We start from the raw sequence: 12,128 nt of genomic DNA, 5'->3' as shown, positions 1-12,128 counted from the left end.
GTATCCAGACCCTCCTTGTCCGCTTCTTTCTGGAAGGGCCTCCAGGAAGATAAGATGCCTCGTTGATTTCTAAACCTCATGAACGGTAGTCTGTACTTGGCACCATCTGAGTCTTCCTGGCCGCGTCTAAGCCTAAGATATGATGGCAGCTGGTCCTCAGTCTGGTCCCATCCTCCCAGCGGGGAGAAAAGAGCCACGGCTGGATGTGCCTCTGAGGGCCCCCCGTGAGGTTCCCCGCGGGGATAAGGGGCCGATCCGGAGTCCGGCCTCACCTCCCGCCAGGTGTGCCAGTGGCGCTTCGGGGAGCGCGTGGCCCTCCACCAGCCACTGTTCTCTCCTCCCTTTCAGCTCGAGCCTCCGGTTCATGCGGCGTACCCTGCGCTCCAGCCCAAGCCCCGTCATCCTCAGGCAGCTGGAAGAAGAAGCCAAGGCTCGGGAAGCGGCCAACACGGTGGACATCACCCAGGTCATGAGCAAACTGGATCGCAGGAGCCAACTCAGAAAAGAGCTGCCTCCCAAATAAATGCACAGTTACTTATTTATTCGTGGGGGTGGGGGAGGGTCTAGAGGGCTCTGCGCCCCATTCAGGGGGCGGTGGGCCAGTCGGGGTCACCCCCGACTCCTCGGACCCCTGTCTTGGGCTTCCTCCTATCCCTCCAGATCGCCAAGGGGCCGGGCGGGCACGGGGGAGGGGGGGAGAGGGGGGCTGCACCTGACTCCGTTGCTGTGACATCGCCTGTCTTACCCTCCGGAGTCCTTGGGGGTGAGAACCAGAGAGAAAAGCTGCTTCGTGAACCGCCATTGGCGAGAAGGGCGTGGTTAACTACCCCCAGGGCGTCGTTCCGCATGTTTGTTTCCAGTAGCGTCCAGAAGCTCCTCCTCCCTCTCTCCAATTTAGACTCTGCCTCTAGAGCAGCGGGGACGGGGCGCCCCAGCCAGGGGCTGGCTGCAGGGCTCCGCTGTAGATGCCCTTTCCTGGGGCCCCTCTGTCACACCTGCCTGGAGAAGCTCTGCTGAGACATTTCTTTTGAGCTTGTTCTTAGTCCTAAGTTTTGAGGGTTGGCGGGCTCTCTCCTTCGCTTTTGCCTCCCCATCCCCCTTTTACATGATGCCAAGGGAATTAGTAGCTTGTAGGAATGAAGGCCTTAGGCCAGAGGCCTCCAGAGAAGTCCAGGTAAAATGGAGCATCTTTTTGGTTAAAGGACGAAGGGGCCGATGTCTTCATTCATGGGAGGAGGGATGGTTAGAGGCCTGTGACATTTTCAAAATGAGTCAGGGTCAAAGATAGTACTCTTTGGGATATTACCTAGATGTTGGTGCTTCCCTCCTCCATAGCTTTAGGTTAGGCCAGCCTGGGGTCAGGGGTGGGGGGTGGGGTGGTCAGGATAGTTCCAGCTCTGACCTTGGAGGCCTAAAGGTAATTCCTGAAGTTGGGTTTGCTCCTGTACACCTGTGTAAGAATGCAAACGAGATAAAGCAAGTGGATGAGCAGGCACCGACCTTCTACATCAAAAAGACTCACTCAGCAAATTAACTGAGCACCTATTATGTGCCAGGCATTGGTGAATAAAATAGACATGTTCCCTGCCTCATGGAGCTTATAGTCCAGGACTGACACAAAAATAAGGAAGCCAAGTGTATCAGGTAGCTGCTGCTGTGTAACAAACAAACACACAGCTAGAGTGGTATAGAAGAATAAGTGTTCATGGCTTATGCATATAGGATCATCTTTGTGGCTCTGTTGATCTAGGTGGGGCTCCTTCCCACACCTGGTGAGGGTTGATCTGTGGCAGCCTAGGCCGGGATGAGTTGAAGGACTCTGCTCACATGTTTCTTATCCTTCAACAGCCTGGCCTGGGCATGATCCTATGAGGATGGCAAAATTGCAAGGGAGTCGGGGGAAGCACATAAGATTCTTGAGATGAAGGCCTGGAACTGGTGCCTCATCTTAATAACCAAAGCGAGTCACAAATCCAGCCTAGAATCAAGGGCTGGGGAAATCGATTCTACCTCTTCAGTGAGAGAAATTTCAAAGCCTCCTAACAAAAGACAGGGAGATGTGGAGGGCTGAAGAACTGAGGCCATCCTTGTAATCGGCAACTCAAACAAAAATCTGATAAAACCCACAGAATGTGCTTTAATGCACACAGTGCCGTAGTAGGGAGGATGCCGCGTGTGTGGACTCGGGGACTTTCTGAGGTGGTGGCGGATAAGCAGAGGATGAAAAAGATTTGGCCATAGAAGGAGTGCAGGTGAGGCAGGAAGAACTTTCCAGGCAGAGGGAGCTGCATGAGCAAAGGCCCAGAGGTGGGAAATGGCTCAGACTGAAAGGCCAGATGAAAGGAGCCTGGTAGACAAAGGGGCAGTGGTACAAGATGAGGTCCAAGAGGTGGGCAGGCAGGCCATCGCGGGCTTTCCAGGCCATTGTAAGAGGTTTGAGGCTCTTGGTTTCGTGTTAGCAAAGGGATTCTATTACTCTCCCCGTCTTCCCCAGTCATAGCCTAGTTTACACTCTGGAAGAGCAACTACAGAGATGCTTGGTTCATCTCTCTTTTGAAGGATGCTGGAGTCCTCCAACTCAGGGGGAGCACCTCAAGCAGAAATTTCAGGTGATGAACCATTGTAAACTGAGTGACATGAGGGAAGGGACCGTATGTCACTCACTATTTGGAACCTGATGCTTTATACCTAGTGAATTCTGCATAAACATATTACATGCATGGATGGATGGATGGATGGATGGATGGATGGATGGTGGGTGGAAAGAGCCCTGGGTTTGGACAAGGCCTCTTAGGCTCTTGTCCTCATTCTGTCGCTAGCCATGTGGTCTTGAGCAGGTCACTTCACCTCTCTGCTTCATAATTTTTGAAATGAGGGGTTGGGACCAGATCCATGTTTCTCAAACCAGAGTCAGTGAATTCCAGGAGCATACCCAGCCTGGGCCATCAATTTTACTTGAAGATTTGCAACGGGAGGGAAGTTAGATAGTTTTTTAGATTTCACATTAAAATAATCATGAATATATTACGAATTAGACTGCAAGCTGTACATGAATTTTTTAAGATAAAAGCTGAGACATCAAAGATATCTCATGCCTGGCTGTGGCGGACTCGGGCTTTTGCCCTCAGACTCCTGGGAGAGCATGGCTGCCCAGTTCTCCTGCTGTTTGGCCTACTTCCGTGGGAAAGTTGGAGAAGCATGGAACTGGAGGTATTTGCCCTCCATCCTAGTTACCCCGGTATGAGCTGAGGTTACACACCTAGCAAAATGGTGGTAGGGTGGTGGGAGAGTTGAAATGCACCTTGAATTCTTCAGGACACAGAGTATGTCTTGTTCATCTTTGACTCAACGATTCACCAGCCCACTCCTCACTCATGAGACATGTCTGCTTCATGTGCCTGTCATCCTCCTGCAGAGTGCCCAGTGCTCTGTGTCAGACGCATTGATGGAAACCGTCTCAGTGTCAGACACACAAGAATCCCCAGTCAAAGGAGAGGCACAGACATGTCAACAAAGTAGGTCATCGTTCCTTATCAGACGGATGAGTGCTTCCACATTACCCTTCTGAAGGAAGGGAGATGACACATGGCTTCACTTCTGGATGTGTTCCACAAGTGTATTCTATATATTTTTTATTATTAAAGTATAGTTGGTTTACAAAATTATATTATTTTCAGGTATACAACAGTGATTCAATATTTTTATAGATTATACTCCACTTAAACTTATTATAAAACGCTGGCTATATTCCCTGTGCTGTACGTTACATCCTAGTATCATTTCTTTTATACCTAGTAGTTTGTACCTCTTCATCTCCATCCACAAATGTATTTTAAACACCTGTTTTGTGTGAGAGCCCATGGCACAGATGCAAAAATGGACGAGGTGTTCTCTGCCCTCAAGGGGCTGACAAGAGTACACGGAGGCGACATAGGCTGGGTGGTGTGCAACACACTAGCGGAGCACAGAGATGGGGGAGCATTGTCTGGCCTGGGGGGTCGAGGGGGATCCACCAGGAAATTCTCATGTTTGGTAGAAAGAAGCCCTACCCAGTTTTGAGGTTTTGGAAGTGTGTCTGCTTCTAGACTCCAGCCGCTGGTATCTGCTCCTGCCAGCTTTGATGCACTAACAGTAGCCCCACAGGGTCCATCTGAATCTCAAATGGTGTAAAAATAGTATTTATTTGGACAATAGTATTGATACATTTAAATTACTATGATATTCTCTATCCTGCCACGTACTTAGGCACCATCTTAATTCCACTAATGCCGTATTGTAAACAGCTTGAGTTTCTCCACCCATGTGGTGTATATCTGATGCTAGAATGTAAGTTATGCCATAAGGCACCAGGATTCATTTTCAGGCTTGGCTTTTAGAGAAAAGACTGCTTTTGTTGTGAGGGTTGAGTGGAAATACAAGGGCTAGGGAGCAGAGTGCTTAGGAAAATGCCTGGCACATAAGTGCTCAGTAAATGCCAGCTGCCGTGGTCGTCATCACAGCCATCATTATTATTACCATCACCACCATCATCCCCATCATCCTTACCATCACCATCACCAGCATCATCACCACCATCATCATCACCATCATCATCATCACCATCATCACCATCATCATCATCACCATCACCACCATCACCACCATCATCACCATCATCCTTACCATCACCATCATCACCATCATCACCAACATCATCATCACCATCACCACCATCATCATCACTATCACCATCACCATCATCATCACCATCATCACCATCATCACCATCATCATCACCATCATCACCATCACCACCACCATCATCACCATCATCACCATCATCACCATCACCATCACCATCATCATCACCATCACCATCACCACCACCATCATCACCATCATCACTATCACCACCATCATCACCACCATCATCATCACCATCATCACCATCATCATCACCAACACCATCACCATCATCACCATCACCACCACCATCATCACCATCATCATCACCAACACCATCACCATCACCACCATCTTCATCACCATCATCACCATTACCACCATCATCACCATCATCACCACCATCACCATCACCATCATCACCAACACCATCACCATCATCACCGTCATCACCATCACCACCACCATCATCACCATCATCACCATCACCATCGTCACCATCATCAGCATCATCACCATCATAGCCATCACTGTCGTCATTGTTGTCATCAGTATCATCATCACCAACCCTAGTAGCTTCATGGTCTTAAAGTAAGCTTGTTCTTCCTTGCATTTGTCAGTGTTGCCCAGTACAGTGGTTCATTGTTCTTTAGGGCATTTCCTGAGGTGTATTTAAAGGCTTGTTGACCCAAACCATCTTACTTTCTCTTCTCTCTCAGAGTCTAGCTCTCCAGGGACCATTAGGATATATTTGAGGGGAAGAGAGTGGGGAATTGATGTCACATCGTATGTCTGCAGTTCCTAGGAGAGGGCTGACCAGCAGCAGTGTAGTGACTGGTCAGTCCATGGGTCCCCAGTTTTGTCTGTTCAAGATGGGAAGGTCTTGTGCTGGGCGGTGGCAGATGAGCTGACTGGTAGGAGAAATGGGGTGTTCGCCCACATGGATTTTTCCCCACGGGGCCAACTGTGCTCATTCGCTTTTGGGGGCAGCAGGGAAAGGGCGAGTGAGAGGGGCTGGGAAGGGGGGACTGGTGCATGGCATGTGGCCCCCGGAAGGTGGCCCTCTCCGCCTACCTGCTCCCAGGAAGTGGCTACAGGGTCTCCTGCAAATTCTCAGCCAGTTTCTGTACGGAAAGTGAGTCGCGTCTCTGCATCATCTGCTTTGCCTTTCATTGAAAGCCTGTGCTCGTGTTCTCGTGCCACCGAATGCGCTCCGTGTCATGCTCCTTCTGCAGCAGAATAAAACAGCAGCACAAAACAAAGCCAAGCACTGCTTCACTGTGTCTGTGTTGTGTCATTTCTTTGCCACGTGCCTCGCACGCCGCTGCTTTGCTGCTTCACACCCGTGGTGGGTATGGGAGGGGCCAGGGTCGCGGGGAGAGTGGGTAGAAAAAGGCATCTTGCTCAGAGTGTCCAGGGCCAGTCGGGCTGATGCCTGTTTGCCCAGAAGAAGGGACTTTATCAGGCCAGGTAAGTGAAGCAGGACAGTAGCCACCTTCCTAACGTGTCCTGTCATTCATCCTGGAATAAAGCAGGTGCTGGGCAGAGGAGTGGGGTGGAGAGGAAGGGCCAGAATTGGGCGGGGGGATGTGGCGGGGCTTGGCTGTCCTAAGCTGTATCGTCTTGGTCGAGCTGCATCATCTCCATGAGCCTCTGTTTTTTTATCTGTAAAGTGAGGATTATAGCAGGAGTTGCCCACAAATTCTGAGTGAGTGGGATTTAAGGTAATGAACTGGGGGTGGGTGTGTCCTCGCTTAACTCGATGGCTCTCCATCTCTCTGAATAAAGCCTGGTTCCTAGGTTGGCGTTTTGGCCCAGGACCCCAAGTCCCGTACAAAACCCCCAGGCTATGGGCTGGCAGCGTGGATCAGTAGGAAAAGCAAAGCCTTTGGGGTTACACGGACCTGGAGTCAGAGTCTCATTTGGTCACTGTATTAGTTAGCGATCCCTGAGGGACAAATTAGCACCGACAAGCACCATTTCCCAGCTCATAGGTGGCCAGGTGAGACTGGGCAGGTGTCTCTGTTCAGGGTACACAGTCAGGGTGTCGCGAGGCTGTGTGTGTTCTCCTCTGGAGGCTCTTCCATGCAGTTGGAAGGATTCCGTCTCTTGTCACGGGACTGAGGCCCCATTTTTTTTGCCAGCTGTCGGCGGAGAGCTGCTCTCAGCTTCCAGAAGCCGCCCGAACTCCTTGCTGCACGCTCCCCACCCTCCATCTTCCAAGCCAACCATGAACTCCTCCCTTGTTGAATTCCTAATCGTGCTCCGCACCTCTCTGACTTCTGTCTCTCTGGCTTCCAGACTCAGATTTGAAGGGATCAGGTGATGAGATCAGGGTCGCTGGGATAATTCCTTTTAGAGTCACCGATGCCGTATGCCATAGCCTGACCTTGGGGATGACTGCCCCGTGGCATCCACAGCTCACACCCATCCTGAAGGGCAGGGGCGGGCATCTTGGTGCCCCCTTAGAGTTCTGTGTTCCACACTCACGGGTTTGTGGTGGGAGCATGGGGACGGTACTGAACCCCTCTGGTCCTCAGTATTCTGGTCTCTAAAATGGGGTGGTAATAGATGCTTTGCGCACCTGGCACATCGTAAGTGCTTCATAAACTGCAGGGCCGTACACCTGACAGTCACCTCCCAAACCCTTCATCAGGGCCCAGCCACCCCTCTTGTTATTCTCCTTTGCAGACTGTGCCCTGTAGGACACAGGTGTCGGAAGCGCAGTGCACACTGGGTACTTACTTACTGGGTCTTGCTTACTTGCAGAGCATCTCCTTCTCACAAGCAAAGTTTGCGAGACTTTGCTTTCCCTGAGTGCCCCCCATGAAGTTCTCCTCCAGTGGGCTGGGGTGGGCCTGGGATCTGCATTTGTAATGGGCACCCTGCGTGATTCTGACCTTCAGCCTGCACTGAGACATCTGACTGGCGTGACACACGCAAACTACGGAGCCAGTGAGCATGGTTTTGCAAAATCTGCTCACCGTTCCCCGCATTCTTGAGGCTTAGCTTCTGGAAGCCTTGGTTTCCTCATCTGTAAAATGGGCATAATAAGAGGTGCCTGCCTCACCGAGTGGCTCTGGGAGATAAATGCCATAGTCCACATAAAGTGCTCAGCCCAGAAACTCACATTTGCTAAGCTGTCACTGCGTGTTAGCAATAATCACGATGATGATTAGTGTAATAACCCAGTGGCCTCGGCTCCGGCCTCAGCTCTGGTTTGTCGGCTTGTCTGAGCAGTGGAACAGCATCAGTGCCTCCGAGCTGCTGTTTCAGAACCGAGTGTTGCTTGAGCTTCAGGGAGCCGGTGGGAGAGAGTGGAGACCGCCCTCCCCAACCCCGGCGGCAAAGCTCCCTGTGGCCCCCTGGCCTTGCTTTTCCTCTCAGGGCTGTTCTCGGATGTGCCCTTCCCTCTTCAGGTCGGGACCAGCACACTCCTCAGAAGCCAGCAGACTCCAGCTCAGCGCCCGGAGCTGCCCTCCTTGGGCCCCAGGGCAGTGCCCAGGCCCCCGGGGGCAGGTGGCTCCCTCTAAGCGGGACATCTGTGTGGCTGTGACAGTTTCAAAGAGGGTTTTTCTTCCCTGGAGGCATTTCTCTCTTGGAGGCAGTGTCAGTCCAGCTGTCCCAGGAGCCCTCTCCCCGCCAGGACCAGCACAGCCCCCAGCTCCATCCACACTGGGCTTTGATGTGGCACATGGCCAGGGCAGGCCTTCGGGGTGACGGGGGGGACACAAAGCAGGCCGAGGAGAGGTGAGAGCAGAGAGCTTTCCTGCTGAGGATTCGGATTCTCGCTTCTGCCGTTAGCTCAGATGAAGCTCTCGGGCTCCTTCCCGACAGCCTGCCTGACCCCACGCTGCTGCCCCCTGGTCGGCCCCCGTGGCCCAGGGAGGCTGATCTGCTGACCTACTTCCCCTTTCCCCACCGATAACCTCCTTGTCTGTGTTTCCAGGCTCCTTCTCCGCGGAAGGTCCAGGTCCTGCTGCGCTGCCTGCGGGGAAGGGCATGGGAAAGGGTGGGCGCAGTCATCCCCAGGGGTGACCCGCGGACGTGGGTCGGGGCTCAGGACAAGACGGGTGGTCTTAGGCCTGGAAGGATCAGCTCTCCTCCTGGCACCTCCGCTGCTCTGTGAAAAGGGTGTTAGATGCCTCCCGACTTCAGGCGGTCCCGAGGATGGAGCAGGGAGGGCATGATGGACGGTGGGTGCAGGCGTTGCTCGTTGGGGGCGGAGTCCCAGGCCGATTGGAAATCCAGCCTGGCCACACCCCGTGTCCCAGGCCTGGAAGAAGGACCGTCTGTGCCCTGGGATGCAAACCCCAGCCCTGGGGACGTGGCCAGGGCTTGGGGACGGGCAGGCCCCTTGGTGGGAGGTCTGTGTGCGGCGTGCCGTCGGCCCAGGTGGCTGAGTCAGCCGAGCGCGGCCCGCGGGCCGTGGACCGGCCACGCCGCTCACTACGCGCTCTCTCCCTCCTTCTCCGCAGCCGGACCAGCGCGCGGCCCCCAGCCCTCACCTGACCGTGTACACCGGGGCCCCCCTGCCCCCCTCTCCGTCCAGCCCCCGCTCCCCGCGCTGCCGCTCGCCGCGGAGGCCCTTCCCCTCGCCCGGCCGCTTCCTCCGGCGGCCCAGCAGCACCGTCTGCCCCTCGCCCATCAAGGTGGCCTTGGAGGGCTCCCCGGGCGAGGAGCCGAAGCGGGAGGCCGCCCGCGGGCGCTCGGATGCTGAGACCGGCGGGGCCTCCGCGGACCAGCCCCGGCCCCGGGCCCCTCCCAAGGCCCGCGTGGCCCTGTCCCTCGGCCGGTTCCTGAGACGAGGCTGTTTGGCCTCCCCGGTCTTTGCCAGGCTCTCCCCCAGGTGCCCCCCTGTGCCCCACGGGAAGGTGCAGCCGCTGGGGGAGGCGGGCCGGCAGCTGCCACGACCGAGGTCCCGGAGAGCAGCCAAGTAAGGATGGAGGGGTGTGTGTGTGTGTGTGTGTGTGTGTGTGTGTGTGTGTGTGTGTGATGGAGGGGTGTGTATGTGTGTGTGTGTCTGTGTGTGCACGCGCGGGTGTGCGTGGATGTCTGGTGAGGACCGAGGCTCTGTGGTCTGGGGGCTGTGGGGGCTGGGCTAGGGGGACAGTAGGGGGCTGGGTAAGGAGGATTCTGGGAGAACAGATACAACCCACAGGCCCATTAAATCCCTCGGCCTCTGGGTAGTTTCCAGACATTCAGTGCTGCCCTCTCCTGTCTTTCTGAGGAAAAGGAGAAGAGTGTCTTTCTTTTCCATCTTCTTTTCCCCTTTTTATACTCTTCCACCCACCCTGCTCCACCCCTAAAACGTTAATCTAATGAATCCATCGCATTTTTTAAAGGGCCGGAAAGCTCAGTGGCAGCAGTGGGACCCACAGATGGTGCTGGGGCCCCGCACTCCCTCCCCTCCCCCACCCCCTCCTGCACACACCTGCCCGGTGGCTCAGAGGGGCTGCAGGGGTGCTGACAGTGTCCAGTCTCTGCGCAGGGGCAGCCCCTCTAAACCCCATCGTGGGTGCTGCTGTTCCCACCTCTGAGGACCCCCTGCCCCGAAGCAGCTCCTGGGTGCTGAACAGAAGCTCTGAGGGGCGCTTGATCGCTCCCGGACCAGGGCAGAAAGAAAAGTTACAGACAATGCAAAGCAAAGAATCAGCCCCCATCTTTATTTGGTTTTGGGGGGAGACAGCAGGTGGGGGGGCAACCTTGCACCAACCAACAGGCTCCTGCATTGGGCCCTGCCAGGTCTGGTTGAAAGAAGGCGCCTGCTGAGGTCCTAGGTTGCCATGGATACCCAAGTATCCGGCTTCTGCTGTGCACTGTGCATCTGGGGATGGGGGAGGGGAGGGGTCAGGATCCAGGGCGAACATATCTGTTGATTCCTCCCAACTGGCTCTGCTGAGGGAATGTTCTAGCTTTGTGGCCACAGCCAGGCCACACATACAGGCTTGGGGCTTTTAAAACCTCTGTTCTCAGTGGCCACCACTTCATGAGAAGGCAGTTTAAAGGGGCTGAGATTAAGTCCCGGCATGTTCTATAGGAACATCCTGAATTCATCAAAGCCATACAAACTCAAAAGCCCCTTGAAAATGAAAGTAAAGCATTTTCTGAATTATTCTTCATTCAGCAAGAAAATAGGAGTCTCCCTCCTTCCCCAATGAAAGGGATCCGCCCAGCCAGTCCCTGCACACGCAGCCTTTGGCAAATGCACCTGTGTCCACGCCCCTTCAGGGATGTCAGGGTGAGCTGGGGACTTGGTGACCTCCTATCCCCACCCACCTGCTTTCCTCTTGTGCCTGAAGCTTCTTCCAGATCAAAATGGATGTGCCTACGGGGAGCGGGACCTGCCTGGTGGACCCAGAGGACACGAGGACAGGAGAACGGAGTGACCAGGCCATAGAAAAGGAGGTCATCTGCCCCTGGGAGAGCCTGGCCGAGGGCAAAGCTAGCTGAGCCCGGGGCCTCGGGCTAGGCAGTCGCTCCTGCACACTCGGCTGGATGGGGCCGCGGGACATGCTTGCTCTAAACCAAAGTGCATTAAGATCGTATTTGGGGACTGGAGAGACAGGATGGTTGGATGATGGAGAAGAGTGCTCTGGCTGGGCTCCCCCTGGCCAACCCCTTCCCTCGACCCGGACCCTTGGTCAGAAGAAAGGCATGTGGACCAGAGGACTTGACTTGCCGCCTTAAAACCGATAAAAGGTTACCTTGTCAAGTGTTTTTGGATTGGAATGTTAGTGTGTGTCTGGTTTTATTAGCTATTTATGAGATAATCTCAAGTCTTCTTTGGTTTTCTGGAGAAAGGGAACTGAATCACTTCAAAGAACTCCCTCCCTGTCTAAACTGGTTTTTATGTGATGCTCTCATCAACGGACCCCCCCCCCCCCGGGAGGAAGCCCCAGGCTGTGGCATCACACAGGAAGAGGAGGCTGGGGAAAGGCATCCTTCTAGAATGCCAGGTGTGCTCCGATCCCCCCAGAAGCAGAGGCCAAGATGGGATGAGGTGGGCAAGGGGATTGCTGGGGGAGACACCTGTGAAGGATGATGGGTGGAGGCTGGAGAACAGGGTGAGGGCTCTTGGACCGTGGTGCGGGGCTGACCTCTGGGGAGGCGGTGGGCAGGGAGTCTCAGATGGCGGAACATTTCCAAGAAAGTTTTGGCCAGGCTGCCCGGGTGTCCTTGAGCCTGTGTCTTGTGAGAATGGTTCTGCCTTAGGACCCCCACCAAGCAAGGTCATTGGCTGGGAGCCCCTGTGGGCAGCCTGGCCGTGGTGTGGACGTGCTGGGGACCCTCGGTCCATTTGCCTCTTGAGCGCACATTTTCACGTCCGCTGCACGAACATAGGAGGCACTTCTGGAGGTTTGCGCCTCGGTGCGCCCTGCCCACCTCTTCTCCAGTTATTAACTCCACACGCCTTGATGGAGCCCCAACGAGCATTGACGGAGCGCCCCCTATCGGTGCAGTCT

At 54.5% G+C, this 12,128-nt stretch overlaps 1 protein-coding gene across 1 annotated transcript in view; it reads left to right on the top strand.

Annotated features, from left to right (window-relative positions):
- The window catches only part of RGS9 (regulator of G protein signaling 9), a 52,543-nt gene extending 41,312 nt beyond the window's left edge, over nt 1-11,231 (top strand). The window contains exons 16-18 of the mRNA XM_059998104.1: nt 349-466; nt 9,141-9,598; nt 10,965-11,231. Coding sequence (XP_059854087.1) covers nt 349-466; nt 9,141-9,598; nt 10,965-11,115 — 727 coding nt within the window. The 3' untranslated portion in view covers nt 11,116-11,231. The remainder of the gene's footprint in view (nt 1-348; nt 467-9,140; nt 9,599-10,964) is intronic.
- The last annotated feature ends 897 nt before the right edge of the window (nt 11,232-12,128 follow it).

The sequence above is a fragment of the Delphinus delphis genome, chromosome 19 (genome assembly GCF_949987515.2).
Source record: "Delphinus delphis chromosome 19, mDelDel1.2, whole genome shotgun sequence".
In the NCBI taxonomy this organism is placed as follows: Eukaryota; Metazoa; Chordata; class Mammalia; order Artiodactyla; family Delphinidae; genus Delphinus; species Delphinus delphis.
Note: the sequence above shows the minus strand (reverse complement) of the source record. Positions and strands in the feature narration are given on the sequence as shown.